At 44.0% G+C, this 15,516-nt stretch overlaps 1 protein-coding gene across 4 annotated transcripts in view; it reads left to right on the top strand.

Moving 5' to 3' along the window:
- GAB1 (GRB2 associated binding protein 1) overlaps positions 1-15,516 on the top strand; it is a 114,901-nt gene that overhangs the window by 93,082 nt on the left and 6,303 nt on the right. For 2 of the 4 annotated variants that reach the window (XM_036031842.1, XM_036031843.1), the window contains 6 exons: positions 677-1,278; positions 2,605-2,690; positions 2,887-3,190; positions 11,432-11,521; positions 13,231-13,324; positions 14,996-15,119. In XM_036031842.1, coding sequence (XP_035887735.1) covers positions 677-1,278; positions 2,605-2,690; positions 2,887-3,190; positions 11,432-11,521; positions 13,231-13,324; positions 14,996-15,119 — 1,300 coding nt within the window. The remainder of the gene's footprint in view (positions 1-676; positions 1,279-2,604; positions 2,691-2,886; positions 3,191-11,431; positions 11,522-13,230; positions 13,325-14,995; positions 15,120-15,516) is intronic. The other 2 variants (XM_036031844.1, XM_028520527.2) reach the window with 1 other exon arrangement.

Consider the following 15,516-nt stretch of genomic DNA (forward strand, 5'->3'; position numbering starts at 1 on the left):
AATGTACCCAAAGCATAGAAAATACTCTAACAAGATGCCTCAAGGTTAATTACAGTTTGGAATTGGCTCACTCCGTGCCTTGTATCTGGATCTTCATTATAGTAGCAGCTAAACACTCGTTAAAGAAAATTAGTAGAAAGAAAGATACACAAAGCCTTTTTAAGCTGCCCCTCCTGGCAGATCACACTGAATTTATTCAGCACAGCAGAGCCATTAGATTCCCAGGTCCACAGCACGGTGGGGCCGCCACAGGTGGGATCACCTGGATGAACCGTGTTGGCACCAGGGTTTTGCATGCTCTTCAGAGGAAATGCTGTTCCTTGTGTCTGTGCCTTCCTCATTTACCTTTCTCGGGTCTCGTACCTTTCTAATTCCAGTACTTCAGGGATTGTGGTTTCAGTGTGTGGATTGACCAGGTGGAGGTGGGGGTGTGGGCAGGTGCAGGACAGAAATTGGAGAGAACGCTTGTGGTGGATTTGTGGTGGCGGTGGTGCTGTCTGGTGTACAATCGTAAAAAATGAGCAGCATTCATGCTTTCAATCTTGTGGATCACACCAAAAAAAAAATCTAATGAAAAAAGCCATGGATTTTGATTGCTAAGCTATAAATATGGATATTAAAATGTAGTCCTGGGTCTTCATTGATTTCTTTTCTGTCGTTAACCATTTTTATTTAGAACACATGCCGATTCTGCGAAGTCCACCTCTTCTGAGACAGACTGCAACGATAACGTCCCTTCTCATAAAAACCCTGCATCCTCCCAGAGCAAACACGGAGTGAATGGCTTCTTCCAGCAGCAAAGCATGTATGACTCCCCGCCGCCGCGCGCCGCGTCCGTTTCCATAGACTCCAGCCTCTACTACCTGCCCAGGAGTTACTCCCATGACGTTCTGCCAAAGGTGTCTCCGTCGAGTACCGAAGCAGACGGAGAACTCTACGTTTTTAATACCCCGTCTGGGACATCGAGTCTAGAGACTCAACTGAGGCACGTGTCTGTGAGTTATGACATTCCTTCCACGCCTGGTAACACTTACCAGATTCCACGAACGTTCCCCGAAGGGACCCTGGGACAGACGCCCAAGCTAGACCCTATTCCAGATATTCCTCCGCCGCGGCCCCCGAAGCCACACCCGGCCCTCGACCGGTCCCCGGTGGAGACGTGCAGCATCCCACGCGCCACCTCGGACCCCGACAGCAGTTACTGCGTCCCGACCGCGGGGGTGGCGCCCTCCCGCAGCAACACCATCTCCACCGTGGACCTGAACAAGCTGCGGAAAGGTCAGCGCGCCCCGGCGTCCTCCCTGTTAAGGGTTCGTGCCGGAAAGGCGGTGTTCCCGAATAGTTGCTCTTCGAAGCATAGTAGGATGTCACATGGTGAGCCTTTGCTTCTTCAGCCGCGCAGTGGCCCGCTGGTGGAGTGAAGATAGCGAGTCTCAGCAGACCCCCGGGAGGGCATTTGTGCACGCAGGCGTGCCCGTGTGCTGGTCTGCCGGCACAGGGAAGGAGGTGGCGTTTTCCAGCCCTGAAGGAGCGTGGCCTTAGGAATTCCTTCCTGCCTGGGGATGGGTGCCCCCCTCTCCCACTTTCTATAAATACTGGGGTGGGGGGAGACGGCCCCTCTGATGGGGCAGAGGAGCAGGAAAAGGGCCAGCCACCCAGCGTCTGCGACTCAGACCCTTTCCTGTGTTTGTGTGCCACTGTGGCCACTTCTGGGTCACGTCTATTGGGCTCCACTTCCTTCCTCCCTAGATAAGCAGTTTTTACACTTGTGTCTAACAGGTAACATCAGTTCCCGTCAGGCCACTCAGATTTTTGTTTGTTACTTCTCTTTCAAGCTCTGAGTCCCCTCTCCCCTTATTCCTAGTTACAGATCTCAGGAGGAGAGAGATTGAGTCTGGGTTTTATACCCTGAGATCCGTAAAGTCCTGAATGTAGGAAGCCAGAGTGTGAAAGGCACATCGCCTAAAAACTACGTGCTCACAAAGCTGTGTCTTGTCCCGGCTTCCAGCCGTGTTAAAGAAGACAAAGATTTAATGCATCACAGAGAGTACTTATGTCAGTGCTCATTTATCCGTTCAGAACCAATTTCTAACTCCCTTCTTGAAGTGTTTGTGTGATCTGGGTATAAGTGAGTAAGATATGTTAGGTCCAAGATGGTGCAAAAGGTAAGAAAAGAGAAGTATATCTTTCTGCATTTTTAGATAACTCACCTCATCCCAGAGTTAGACGGCCACTCACTGTCATAATCAAATGTCAGGACTGATTAGCACATGAGTGAGTGGCTGCATTTTCTAGTGTTTTTTTTTTAAGATTTTATTTTATTTGTTTTTAGAGAGGGAAGGGAGAGAGAAAGAGAGAGAAACATCAATGTGGGGTTGCTGGGGGTCATGGCCTGCAACCCAGGCATGTGCCCTGACTGGGAAGCATTTTCTAGTGTTTTAACGTGCCAGCCCAGGATACTGTTCTGTGCGTATCCTTTTTAAGATCCGTGTGTATGTGTACCTGCATGTACCTGTGTTTACAGAGAGAGACTAGGTCATTCCTGATTACCCCGAGAACGGGCAGGTATGGGAAGAAATGTTGATAGTTTGTTCTTTGTTTTAGATGCTAGTTCTCAAGACTGCTATGATATTCCACGAACATTTCCAAGTGATAGATCTAGTTCACTCGAAGGCTTCCATAACCACTTCGTAAGTATAACTGACCTTGGCATAATCCAGTGTATATTTCACTGTCAAAAATCTTCATGCTTAGTTCCCTGAAACTAAACGAGATCATGAAAGCAAAGCCCCTTCCGATCCCCATGCATAGGTGTGTCTTACAATTATGTTTTCTTGAATGATAGTGGTTTTTGTTTATCAAAAGAAAAATGTGTGTGTGTTTTAGAAAATCAAAAATGTGCTGACAGTGGGAAGCGTCTCAAGTGAAGAGCTGGATGAGAATTACGTCCCGATGAACCCCAACTCGCCGCCGCGGCAGCATTCCAGCAGTTTCACAGAACCGATTCAGGAAGCAAACTATGTGCCTATGACTCCGGGGACGTTTGATTTCTCGTCATTTGGAATGCAAGTGCCTCCGCCTGCTCACATGGGCTTCCGGTCCAGCCCAAAGACCCCTCCCAGAAGGCCCGTACCTGTTGCAGACTGTGAACCGCCCCCCGTGGACAGGAACCTCAAGCCGGACAGGAAAGGTAAGGAGAGCGGCACGGCTTAGGAAAGGGTCAGGGTCGCCTGTCTGCTTGAACTGTCATTCAATCCAGAACAGAATTGGGGCCAGAAATTCTGAGGTGTTTCATATGACCTTAGTCAGTAGCTTGTTTAAGCCATGTTGCTGTTTATTGATTAATAATTATTATATCATAGGTTGATGCCCAGGGGAGGTTTCTAAGTCTCCTATCTGTAGGGCAGAGGTTATGAACTAAAACACTCGCAAGGATTGTCAGAGAACAGGAGGGGGTTAGAGAAACTCGAGCGCCCTAATCGGAGGACCTACCCGCTCCCTGACTACACCCCTGTGTTGATTTGTGGAAATAATAAGGACCGGGCCATGCAAATCTTCTGATGTGTTCAGAGAAGCCAGGAATGTTGGATTTTATGTGTACTGTCTTTTGACTTTTAAGTTCTAACAGCTGATGTAATTATTTTAGAAGAACAAGACATTGCAGACTAAACCAAAGTACATAGTATCAAACCCGGCTAGAGAGCGGTAATGCACTGATGGTGAGGTTGCTTGGATAATCTTTCCGTGCTGTTTGTGTAACAACTTCCTAAAAATTGGTCTTCCTTTATTGGGGTACAAATAAATGCTTCTAGTCTATTCTTTCACGCTGGCCTTCATAAGTAACACTGTGTTCTCAAGTACCATGGTTTGTTCAAAACTCAGTGTGAAGGAAATTTTTCAGCCAAATTGGTGACATGTCCCCAAGCTTTTAAAGTTTGGGCCGTGATACTGCAGCTGGCTGTGTCACAGCATGGCGTTGGTGTGGCTTGATCTGGCCAACCAAGTCAGGGAGTCTGCCGGCTCTGTGGCGAGTGGCACGGTTTCTGGGGTACTCGGCACACTGGAAAAGTCATGTGCCGTGTGTAGCTTTTCAAGAGCATGTAACGTCCATATAAATTTCTCATTATCCTGGGCTTAGAGCATTAATGTTCATTCTAATTAAGTACCGGTTGTGGGGAAGAGAGACAGACCCAGAGCATCTTAAGAAAATGAGTTTTGTTTTGTTTGGCTGTGAGTAGGATACACCAGTGCCCACTGAGACAGCGACTGGGAGCTGAGGCACCCCTGGGGAACTGTCACTTCATCCTGCTCTCTGCATGCCTGTCCTGGGGGAGTCCTCGCATCTGCTTTGTTCTCCCTTCCATCCTTTGCCTCTTTTTTTCCCCTTCCGCTCTGTCTCCTGTCCCTCACGAAGTTTTCTGCTTTCCCAGAGCTGTGGCCTACAGCGCCCCTCTGTGGCCCGAGTCCGCCCCCTGGCTGCTTTCTCTGGCAGCTTCCTCGGCTGCTAAGTGCCTCCTTTGTCACTTACTCACTCCAGGTTGCTCAGAATTTCGTGGGTCTCATTTGTCTTTTCACACACCAAGCCACGCAATGGATTGCATACGAGGCCATAGCTTGGCTGCTTTTGGGTCAAGTGCCCGTCTTTGGTCCAACAGCTGGAAAGGTGGTCACCTGTGGCATCCACGGTCACCCAGCCTCCCCTAGAAGCAGGGCCATGATCAGGACGGGTATCTTAGAAAGGGCGTGGGCATCTGCGGCTTTCTTTGTAATAGCTTCTCCTTCTGTTACTCTTCGTCCTCATTTCTCTTGAAGTCTGTGAACACAGTCCTTGGTCCTTTGCTTCGTGTATAATATGTGAAAGCGTGTTAGGGCACACGTGCGTTTATCTCCGTTACTTATGAGGACCTGCACTGTCTAAGTGAAGGAGAATTTCAGGGACCCCCTGGGTGGGTCCTTTGGGGCACAATGTGAAGGATTAAGATAGGAGTCTCCCTAACTCTTTGAAATATCAACATAATTCACTCTCATGCTAAACTGGTTCTTCTCTTATTTTTCTCTAACTGGGGCATGTGAGCTGCAGAGCTGCACTTTTTAACCCCGGATATCACAGTTTGGGGTGTTGAGGGCCCCTGTAAAGGCAGAGGTGCTGCGGATCGGGTGAGGAGGGCACGGGCTCTGAGGGCACCTGTGTCATCCCCCTGCCCACGCCTCCAGTTTGAGAATTCCCAGTAGATTTCAGTGAACAACTCTGTGTGATAAGCATGATGCAGAATCAAAACAAAAATCCCTAATTCTCTATAGGAAAGTTTTAAAATCATAATGATGTGCTTTAAGTCTAGGTCTGACAGCACTCATGTTCCCCATAGTGTAATACATACCATAGGAACATGGCATGTGTACTGTATATGATACACGTTATATATTTTGCATATTTGTGTAATTACACCTCCCTGTGCGTGTAGTGACAGTACTGTATATTTTACTACATGACAGTAATTGTCCTGGCCCTCTCACCGCCCTGAAGGGACTTCACACTAGAACAGAAGGAAGCAGGTTCTTGGCTACTTTTGGAGATTATGTTCAGTGTAGTTTTAAAAGTAGCTGAACTGTTGAGAGACAGTTCTGAGTTCATGATGGTTTGATGTCAGAGCCAGATCGTTTGTTTGGTGTCTTTTCTTAGATACAAAATAAACCAAGAAAGTACCCAGAATAAATACCCGCATAGTTTTTGGCAAAATCAAGGACCATGGGATTAGAAAAACAGTAAAGAGGCTACTAAAATCATAGTGATAAAGAAAATGTTTTTGCTTTTCTTTAGTACTGTCCTACTTTTTCAATAAATATGACACGAGAGAGGATGCGTGAGAAGGCATTTAATATTGCTGGGCAAACTTTGTCAACCCATTTCAGGAAGTTGTGGCTATTCAAGAAAAACACATTTTAAAGCCCAAATTCAGACCTTGAAGCAAAGTTTATTCTTCAAAACTTAAACTGTAAACCACATGTCTTATTTAATCATGAAATTCTCCTCATTATGCATACCATCGGATAAATCTGTTCTAAATTTCTAATTTTATGATGTCAGATACATGACTCAATCTGTTATTCTAATGTGTCTTACCAGCTAAACCAAATAATAAGCAAACCTAATCCCGTCATGTATGACCTGTGAGTTTCAGGGCCCAGTGTAACCAGTTCGACACCCAGGACAGCCAGTTTCTGGAGAGTCTTCTCCGGGAGGATCTACGAGAAATGAGTGACATTCTGGTCTTGTTTATACCCCCAATTATAGATGGCAGCTGCTGCGGTTCGTGGTACAGATGAGTTTCTCAGATTCTTCCGAGTAACTTAAGCTGCAGAAATACATAGACGTTCTAAACCCATAAGTTCAGCGTCGTCCCGTGGCTCCTTTGCCCACCCCCACCCTGTGCTAGCTGCATTTTCACCCACGCCCTTTCCATCCTGACGGGACTTGTCTGTGCCAAGTTCTGTGTGCGTTACTAGAGGAGACGACATTGATTTCTGTGTGTTGTATTAAGTATTAGGAAAGCAGACAAGTCATTGGAAAGGCAGGACAAATTGTGGTTTGATTGTTTTCACCGAAACTTTTGTATTTTAATGGAAGAGCAGTTTGTCAAGCTTGAGAAGTTTCTGTGACATCTCTGTCGTAGCTGTTCCTCAAGTCCGTCTTTATGTGAGTCTGCCACATCTAATCACTACACTTGTGTGGGACCCCGCACCCCGTCCAGTGTCCTTCCAATGTGATGGAGCAGCTGCCGAGCCTCACATGCTATCTTTCTGTCTGGCTTTGCCCCACGCACGGCTTTCTGCAGTGGTTCTGGCCACTAGTTACGGTGTTGAGGTTTTTTAAGTAGCAGCACGAGGCTACTATCTGCTCTGGGTCTTCCCTGTGGAGCAGGAAACAGCGAGAAGACCCGTTGTGAGGAGCTGCCCGGGGTGGGTCCTTTTGGGGCACAATGTGATATATTTGCTCTAAACATTTTTTTTTCAAGACATCTTCTAAATCATTTTTTGAAGGCAGTTAAAAATTAAGACACTCTTTCAAAGTGGCTTTTGCACTATAATACATGTTTGGAAGATGGATGAGTGACCACACCAGTAAAAAAATAACTAGATTTTAATAAACAAGCGTTAAAGTGTGATTCCCAGTCAGATTTTTATCTGGTGTTCCACTTTAAAGGAAGTGAGTGCGGAGTGCATTTTTACAGCACAGTCTTTGCATGTGGGTTTTCCCCCCTAAATATTCTTGACCTTCCAATAGAATTATCATTATTATATTCTTCTCTCTACAGTGAAACCATTAAAACAGGTGCAAAAAGTTTGATTACTTTTGGGAATTAGCAGGGGATAATAATGCGAATTATACTTCCTTCTTGCATTTCGAAATGCCTACTGGGATCAGTAGCATAACCTGTAAAATGTCAGAAGAGTATAAATAATCCCACGTTGAGTTGCATGTACGCATATGTAGGCAGTACTATTGAAATAATACATCGTAGTGTCTGGATTTTGCCAAAAGAGATTGCATCTGCATATTTGAAACAACCTCGTGTGATTGCCTTGACCTTATTTGGGGATGACCAGTTTTTAAAACAACATCCCTTCGCTTTTTTTCCTCCTTAAAGGACAAAAAGATAAACCCAAAAAACTAATGACATCGATCAGATTATACGCCGCCAGCTTTGTATATGGTGGACTTGTCTGTCAACACTAGGATAGGCCCTCTTGCGAGTCTTGGGTCTTTAAGCCCAGGGAAGAAAAGATGGCTTCCCTGAAGAAGCTCCAGCCCATCCAGTGGAGGAGCTAGAAAAGTAAACACATTATCATAATTAGCATGAAAGGGGCTGCGGTTGAGGTAAGCTCTTGGCACGGTTCGCTAAGCTCCCCGAGGAAAGTCTGAGTGGGTGAGTGGCAATTAAGTAACGGTAGAGGAAGGGAGGGTGGTGGAGGATCTTCCAGCCTGAACAAACACAGCATCTACCCAGACCCTTTCAAAAGAGGGGCGATGGGGCCGGCTCAGTCGTGGGTGGGAGGAAGGGAGGAGAGTATGAATGGGGGAACCGGTGCCAAATGCCTCGCAGGTGCCTGAAGCTGAGAGTATCATGATCCTTGCTAATGAGTTTGGGCTTTATTCTGAGTACATCACTAAAAGAGTTTTATGCAGGCAAGTAATATAATCAGGTTGGCTCCAGCAAGCTCACTCTGAGGTTTAACAGTATGATCGAAACAAATTATATTTTTCATGTAAAAGGATATATAAACATACCTTTTTCAGCATCTTTCCCAGAGAGTGCTTTGCCCCGTTCCCCAGGACAGGGTTCTTGCAGCCTTGGTTTAGAGATGCTCAAATGAGAAAGGTTTAGCAGCAGCCACCCTCATGGCGCTCAGTTACCCCCTCCACTAGAGGACTTGCAGTGACTTTTAAAGCTTCGAGGGCCCTTGGAGCATAGGTGGAGGTCATTTAGCCATACAGGGCCGGTCCATCACTCCCGGGAACACCAGGTAAGTGCAATGCACGTTAATAACGGAAGGAAGGACTTCGCACTTGCAGATTCTTTTAAATTCTTGGGTGAATGAACACAAACTGTTACACTGTCATTATGGATGAAAAGTAAAATTGGTATAGGGGGATTAGAGAGAAAGTGCAATCTAAATGACTCCAAAAAGATCGGCTACAAGGTCCTGAGTGCAGGAAACAAAGGTGGGTCAAAGGAGATAAATACCGTTTTGAACGAGTGGTGTGAACCCCCACCTGGCTGGTTTTGTGGGTATATGGATTAGGATCTGCAGGAAAGATCTGAACCAGAAATTCAGGTTTACCAAACTGTACTCCAAATAAGGAACCAATCACGTGACCCAGAGATTGACAGCCTGGGTGAGGTAGCTTTAACGCCTAAGGGTTAAAGCACAATAGGAATTTCACCAGTAGTTAGTGCTTTTTGCTAAATGAAAAAATAAACGTTGCTTTCTTTGTTCCAACCTAAGTCTAGCTAAAGCCGAGTTGTAACTGCCCGGGATTTAGAAGTTGAGGCTCCAGTGAGCTCCTCTGTTTATGCCTGGAACTTTTGCTTCTGCTTTCGAATTCTTATTTCTTACTTTTTATTTTCACATTTTTCTTCAAGGGTTTGCCCACAGGCAGTAGACAAGAAGGCAGGGCTAAGACAAGCGTATTTATACACCTTTGACTTTTTTTTCTTTCTCTCATAAGTAATACTGAACTATTGTTTGGGCAAAACTCGTATTTTTGTCTGGAACACAAATGTCACATTGAGTTGGGAAGGATAGAGAGAAATAGAGCTCACAGAATGCCACGTGACTCAGCACAGTTCAGTGCAACACGTCCATGTTGCGACTTTTATCCTAAAATCAGCCTTCAGCTTTGGATGGAGTAGAAAATACCTGTAAACTTTGTAAATGCACTTGAAACACCTCAGTACGGTGCTGTCCTATTAAGAAAGCCAAGGAGTGCCCTGGAGAGTACTTGAGAGAGAGCACTGCTTTTAAGGAAGGCAATAAGCTCAGTGTCAGGGGTTGGAAGGATAAAGGAGGGGACCTGTCAGACAACTGAAACTGGGATCTAGGTCATAACTAGGTAGATTCAGCGGTCATGTGACCGTGATTGTGTAACCACAGATCTAGGTAACATACCGAGGGCGAAAGGTGAGAAGTGTGAAGAAGGACTGCTGGTAGCAAAACCACAGCGAGGACTCCGGAGGAAGCCGAGAGCTGATGGAAGTGGGTCTTTTAGAAAAGGAAGAGGGTACAGAGCAAACACACCGAGGAAGTGCCAGCAGACCCAAAGCACTTCTAAAAGCAGTTTGTAGTTCTTAAACATCACCTCACGCACCTGGCCACCATCTGTGGCGTTCAAGTCTTTGTAAGATCTCAGATAACCGAGGAGTTCAAAGCTGAACTCCAAACACTGACTGTCGAAGACTCTGTTTCCCAAAGGGATAGAAGGGTACAGCGAGGTGGGGCCGTACAGGGGCATGGGCCCCAGCAGGTAGGAGGCTAGGGGAGGCCTTCATTTCCTCACTTAACTTCTTTTCCTTCTCCAGAGGTATCTCAGCCATAAAACGAAGCTGGATTTGGTCTGTAAGGGCCTTTCTGCTCTAAAATAAATGTGTTTTTCTATGGAAAAGCTTATCTTCTGCCTCTCCCTTGTTTGCTTTGAAGGGAGGGAAGTACACTATTTTGGAGGAATATAAAAAGCTGACATAGCCCTTTGTTTTAGAAAAGCGCCCTGCCAGCCTGGGCCCTGGGTAGGTCAGTGTCAGGGGTAGGATCGTGGTCCAGAATGTTAGCACGCACGTCTCCAAGAAGGCCTGCCTCATGTCTGAATGAACTCAGTGTATTGATTGCCTAACTTAGAAAGTTGGTTAATTAGAGAATTTTTGTGTTTTATAATCTAGATAATCACGTTTTCAGAGATTTAGATTTCGGGAGATAAGCTGCTGGAAATTAGCGAATTCTTACTTTGCCATCTAATCGATGCCCACCGAGCTTTGTAAATGCCGTGAAAAAAGACTTGGTGCCATTAAGAACAGAGTAGCCTGAATAATTTCTTCAAATGCTGTTGCTATTCGGACATCCAGGCTCCCTGCAGGGATAAAGGCTGAGTCCAGCTGCTGGGTGTCAGCCCCGCCCTTTTTATAAGGTTTTGCATCAGTCCTGGTATGTGCCACAGATAATGAAAAGAAAATGATGGCCAGTGAGTTTATGTCTTCGTATCCTTACATTGAAGCTAGACAGTCAGCAGTTCCAGAATCTCGACATCTGACCCTTGCAAAATGTCGTCACCGGACAGCCCAGCCTCTGAGTATCCAGGGGAAACAAATGTTCGTCTTGGATTAGCAAGCGTTGGAGCATCACCTGCTTCTCTAAAAGGGGGTTTGGTCAGAAGGGGAAGGAATAGCCAAGCCAGATTAAAGTTTTTAAAATACCTCCACCAAATTAGGAGAGTGCTATTATGAAAGGATGTAGGCCTGGGTACTTTCTCATGAGACACCAGACTGTAGAGGAAAGATGTACTTGAGATCCAAGTGAGAGATTTAAAGTGTTTTTTTATTTGACCCAGTTTTCTAAGGCATGTAAGAAGAACTAACATGGTATGTGTTTTCCCTCCTTCCCACAAATAAAGAGAAGAACTAACCAGGCACTTATCCCACTAAAACCCTACCGTCTTTTATAATCCTTGGCTTATTACATTGTTGCATGCAGCTCTCCCCTTCCCAGCGTACTGAGCACGAGTGACAGGTAGCAGGACGGAATAGTCTCCACAAACAAACTTGTGTTTATGCTTTTGAGATGTAACATTTCTGCTCAGGGCTCTGTTGCTTTTTTTGACAGAATCCATTTTTTTTCCAATTAAAAAATAACATATTAAGAGAGTCTTCTTTTTACCAATTAGGTCAAAGTCCTAAAATTTTAAGACCCAAACCCCATGGTTTAGAGCGAACTGATTCACAAACCATACGTGACTTTGCTACGAGAAGAAAGGGTATGTACTTTAGCACCGCATGCTGGATGGGGCATTGGGACTTTATTTTGTGGGGTTTTTTTTTCCTTTAAAAGTAAAGAACAGCTTAAAATCCAACTGTTGTTGTAAATAAAGCTTTCTAGCACATTATTTCTAAAGTGAATGCTTTCCATAATACACGAGTCTCCTTGTTATGCCATTAACAGTAGCATGTTAAATATTTGATATGTGATATTCAGCCTTGTCCTTTTGCATTACTTTAACCCCTTAGACATCAGTACATTGTTTGTTTTAAACTTGTGACCTGCTTTGTGAATGCCAGTTGTCGCCTGTATGTGTATGTAATGTATGTTTTCGGAGACAGAACACAGGCTCATTTCCGTGGACTGATGGTACCCTGACTTAGAATTTGACAGCTAGACTGCTGTTAACCGTTGGGTTTCTCAAAAGTGTGACACAGAAGTGAAAAAGATACTTTCATTCAGCACAGTACTCTGTGCATGTCCATTATAAGTGTATAGACGAGCAAAGCTAACTTGAACCCACATCAATCCACAGAAAATCACACTGAGCTTTCGTATTTGAGTTGACAGAAGTACTTCCTTATAAGCCCTAGTGCATCTGCCTAGCCCTTGAAAATGACCGTCTATTTTATAGTTTTATGGTGATTATAACATAGTCGATTAAAAAGTACCCGTATGTAGACAAGGAGAAGAAGAAGGAAACCTGGAAAAATGAAAATTTTTTCATTAGAAGGGCAGGATGAAAGTTAACTAAAATACTTAACCTCGTATGTTTAAATGATCTCCTAAAATATAATTAATATTAACAAGTAATATTGTTCTAGTTTTTTGCTCATTTCATTAATTTCTGAAAATTGTTCCAGTCGATGTTCAGGGAGAGCGCTCCGTGGCGTGTACTGGCACAGCCATTGCCCACTGCAGTGATGAGCTAAATAAGCAGAGAGCACTTATAAGTAACACTAATGAGAATATTGGCATTTATTTATTTTTTACTTAGTTTGGTAAAGGATATTGTTTGTTAAATTAAGCTAAAAATTTGAGGTAATTGTTTAATTATGAACTTTTTTCAAAACTGAGTTTGAATCTAAAGATAAAATTATTGTTTTGTGTTATTTGTTTCCAGACTGGGCATGAATTAAAATTTGGTCATTAATTTTTTTTGGTTTTGGTTTTAGCAAAGTTTTATACTTAATATACTTTATATATTATTATATATCTATTTAATTGTATAATGTATGTGCAACTGTACATATTTTATATGTATTGAAGCTTCAATATTGAAGAATCTGATGTTTTAATATAGAAGATTAAATCTCCATATTTAAAGATAAAATTAGGTAAAAGTGAATAAGGAAATTGTGAAAGGCATAATAAGTCAAGTAACTAAAGGACTTGCTTCACATTACCCTCTCGTTCTCATTTGGTTTATCTTCATAAAATATTTACTTAAGAAGCAACATGTTGTGATGGAGCTTTCAGCTTTTAGTCAACGATCACAAACATTATCCGATTCACTTTGTCATTAACTGTGTAGCTGTGCAACCTTGGACAAGTCACACAACGTCCACAACCCTTGTTCCCCCTGTGAAACCAGCTGGCCCTAGGTCACTCTGGCTGTAACATACAAATAGAGCTAGAGGGAGAGGGTCTGCTTTTGTTTTCCAGATTTCTGCATCCTAAAATCTCTTTTCCTCCCTTTCATTGCAGCCAAGCCAGCTCCATTAGAAATAAAACCTCTGCCGGAATGGGAAGAATTACAAGCCCCGGTCAGATCTCCCATTACTAGGAGTTTTGCTCGAGAGTAAGTCTTTGCTTAAAATATGCAGCTCGGTTGTTTGTTGTAATGGAAATAGCTAGAACAGTGGTCTCCATGGGGTGGTCTGGGGAGACCCCCTCTGGGGGGGTTCTGTGAAATTTAAACTGTTTTCATTGAGATGCTAAGATGTCACTTGCTTTTCCCACTCTTCTCTTCTCGTGAGTGTACCCTGGAGTTTTCCAGAGGCTACACGATGCTAGATGATATTGTGTGACGCCTAATAGAGTGTGTATTGTGTGTTCTTAGGTTTAAAAGAACTTTTCTGCTGTTTGTAATATGGTCAATTTCAATGGATATGACCCATGTAAACCAGAGTTTCTTGCCGTTCTCCGTAGGTTTTAAGAGTGTAAAGGGTTCACGAGTCCAGAAATTTCTAAGAATTACTGATCTGGAAAATATGGTCATTTCTTGTGGGAATTATTTAATTAAGATTTACTTAAGTGTATATAGGGAAATGAGTATATGAAGTTAGAAACCTGTGTTGAATGTTTTTTCATGGTTTATGTATCCATATATTTATTTTCAATAAGAATCCTTAAATCTTTTATTTTTATATCTGTGGGGACTGTGGGGGATGAAAATAAGTCTACCAAGACATGATCTGCTTGGGGAGGAAAGGTGGCCGATCTCTCAAAGGAGAAGGGCCACGGGCCTGTTCCTCCATGGGTTTTTATTAGGTTCAGTTTGCACAGGGATACAGGTAAAGCTCATCAATCATTGTCAGGCAGTAAGGATCAAACAATAGAACACATACAAAGAACTATGAGGGCTATTTTGAGTCAGGGTCTGTTAGCTAAAGGGCCATGAAACTTGGGGGAAACAAACTCATTGTGTGCTTGAACCCTTATCGTTTAAATTGAGGACACTCTCAGCAAAGCAGGTTTCACAGGATTTTATGCATTCTTTCTTAGGCCTGATTGCCCCAGGAAACCCACCCTTTCCAGCACAGGGTACCCTCCAGCACCCTCCTCCAGCATTGTTTCAGGCTTAAGTCAGGCAGGGGAAGTAAGGCAGCCAAGAGATTAGAAGACTTCTTGCAGACAGAAATTGGACTCGGGCCATGTCAAAGCTGAGGGGTGAGGGTCCATCACCCCCTTTTTCTATAGTCCCCCAAGTCCTTCCCTGAGGGCCCCCTCATGACCATGCCTGTCTTAGGTCATCCCCCCCTTGAGGAATCTTACCCGTCATTGGCTAACCAGTCATCTGCCTGGGGCCAAGCAGGGTGAAGAGAAAGAGAGCAGAGGAGACCCCCCTGCCAGAAAGATAAGTTTTGTCTCCTTAGTGGCTTAGTGTGGTCCCAAGGTCGCTCACTCAGCCTTAGCCACAGGGTGTTACAGCTTCTGAAACCAGGCAGGGCGGTTCCCAACATATATCTGTAACTTTCTACTTTCAAACTCCAAATTGCTAGCAATACTTTTTGTTCTACACAAGTAATTTGGTGCCCCAAAAATATACCTTTGCAGTAGAGCTACAAATACTGGTTGTGCATTTGGATGTGTGCAGTAAATGGTATGACAATAACTGTGCACCCTAGATGATTGTGGACTTAAAGTGGCTATTTCTGAAAGGATGCACACTGTCACTCATTTTTTTTTGGAGGTGATGTTAGGAACTTTGTCACGGTTTGTGTTGGTGATGATCGTTTCTGTTAACTAGCTCCTCCAGGTTCCCCATGTCTCCCCGACCCGACTCGGTGCACAGCACAACTTCAAGCAGCGACTCGCACGACAGCGACGAGAACTACGTCCCCATGCACCCCAATCACTACATTGAAGACTCAGTATGTAAAGCCTTCATCTTCTCTCTCCACCCTCCCAGTCTGTCAGTCTCATCCTTACAGCTTGCGTTATACTTAAGGAAGAAGGATAAAAGACAGCTTTTTAAGTGCTTTTTAAAAATAGTACGGTGAAGTCTAAAACTATTAGAGAGTTCCAGTGTAATACCAACCTCTAAAAAGTGGATATAAAATTAGTTAAAAATGATAAAAGGTTTCTAGTTATAGTTTTTTTAAGACAGACTTGGTCTGTGAAACTATGCAAGAAAATACGCTACACCAGATGCCTCCTGTTCATTCGTACAAAGGTACAAAGTCAGGCATTCATCAGTTGAGCCCTGCAAGTGACCCCTGGAATCAAATGACAGCAGGTCATTACTACAGATAAATATCGTCATACAAC

This window comes from Phyllostomus discolor, chromosome 8 (assembly GCF_004126475.2).
Source record: "Phyllostomus discolor isolate MPI-MPIP mPhyDis1 chromosome 8, mPhyDis1.pri.v3, whole genome shotgun sequence".
NCBI classification, from domain to species: Eukaryota; Metazoa; Chordata; class Mammalia; order Chiroptera; family Phyllostomidae; genus Phyllostomus; species Phyllostomus discolor.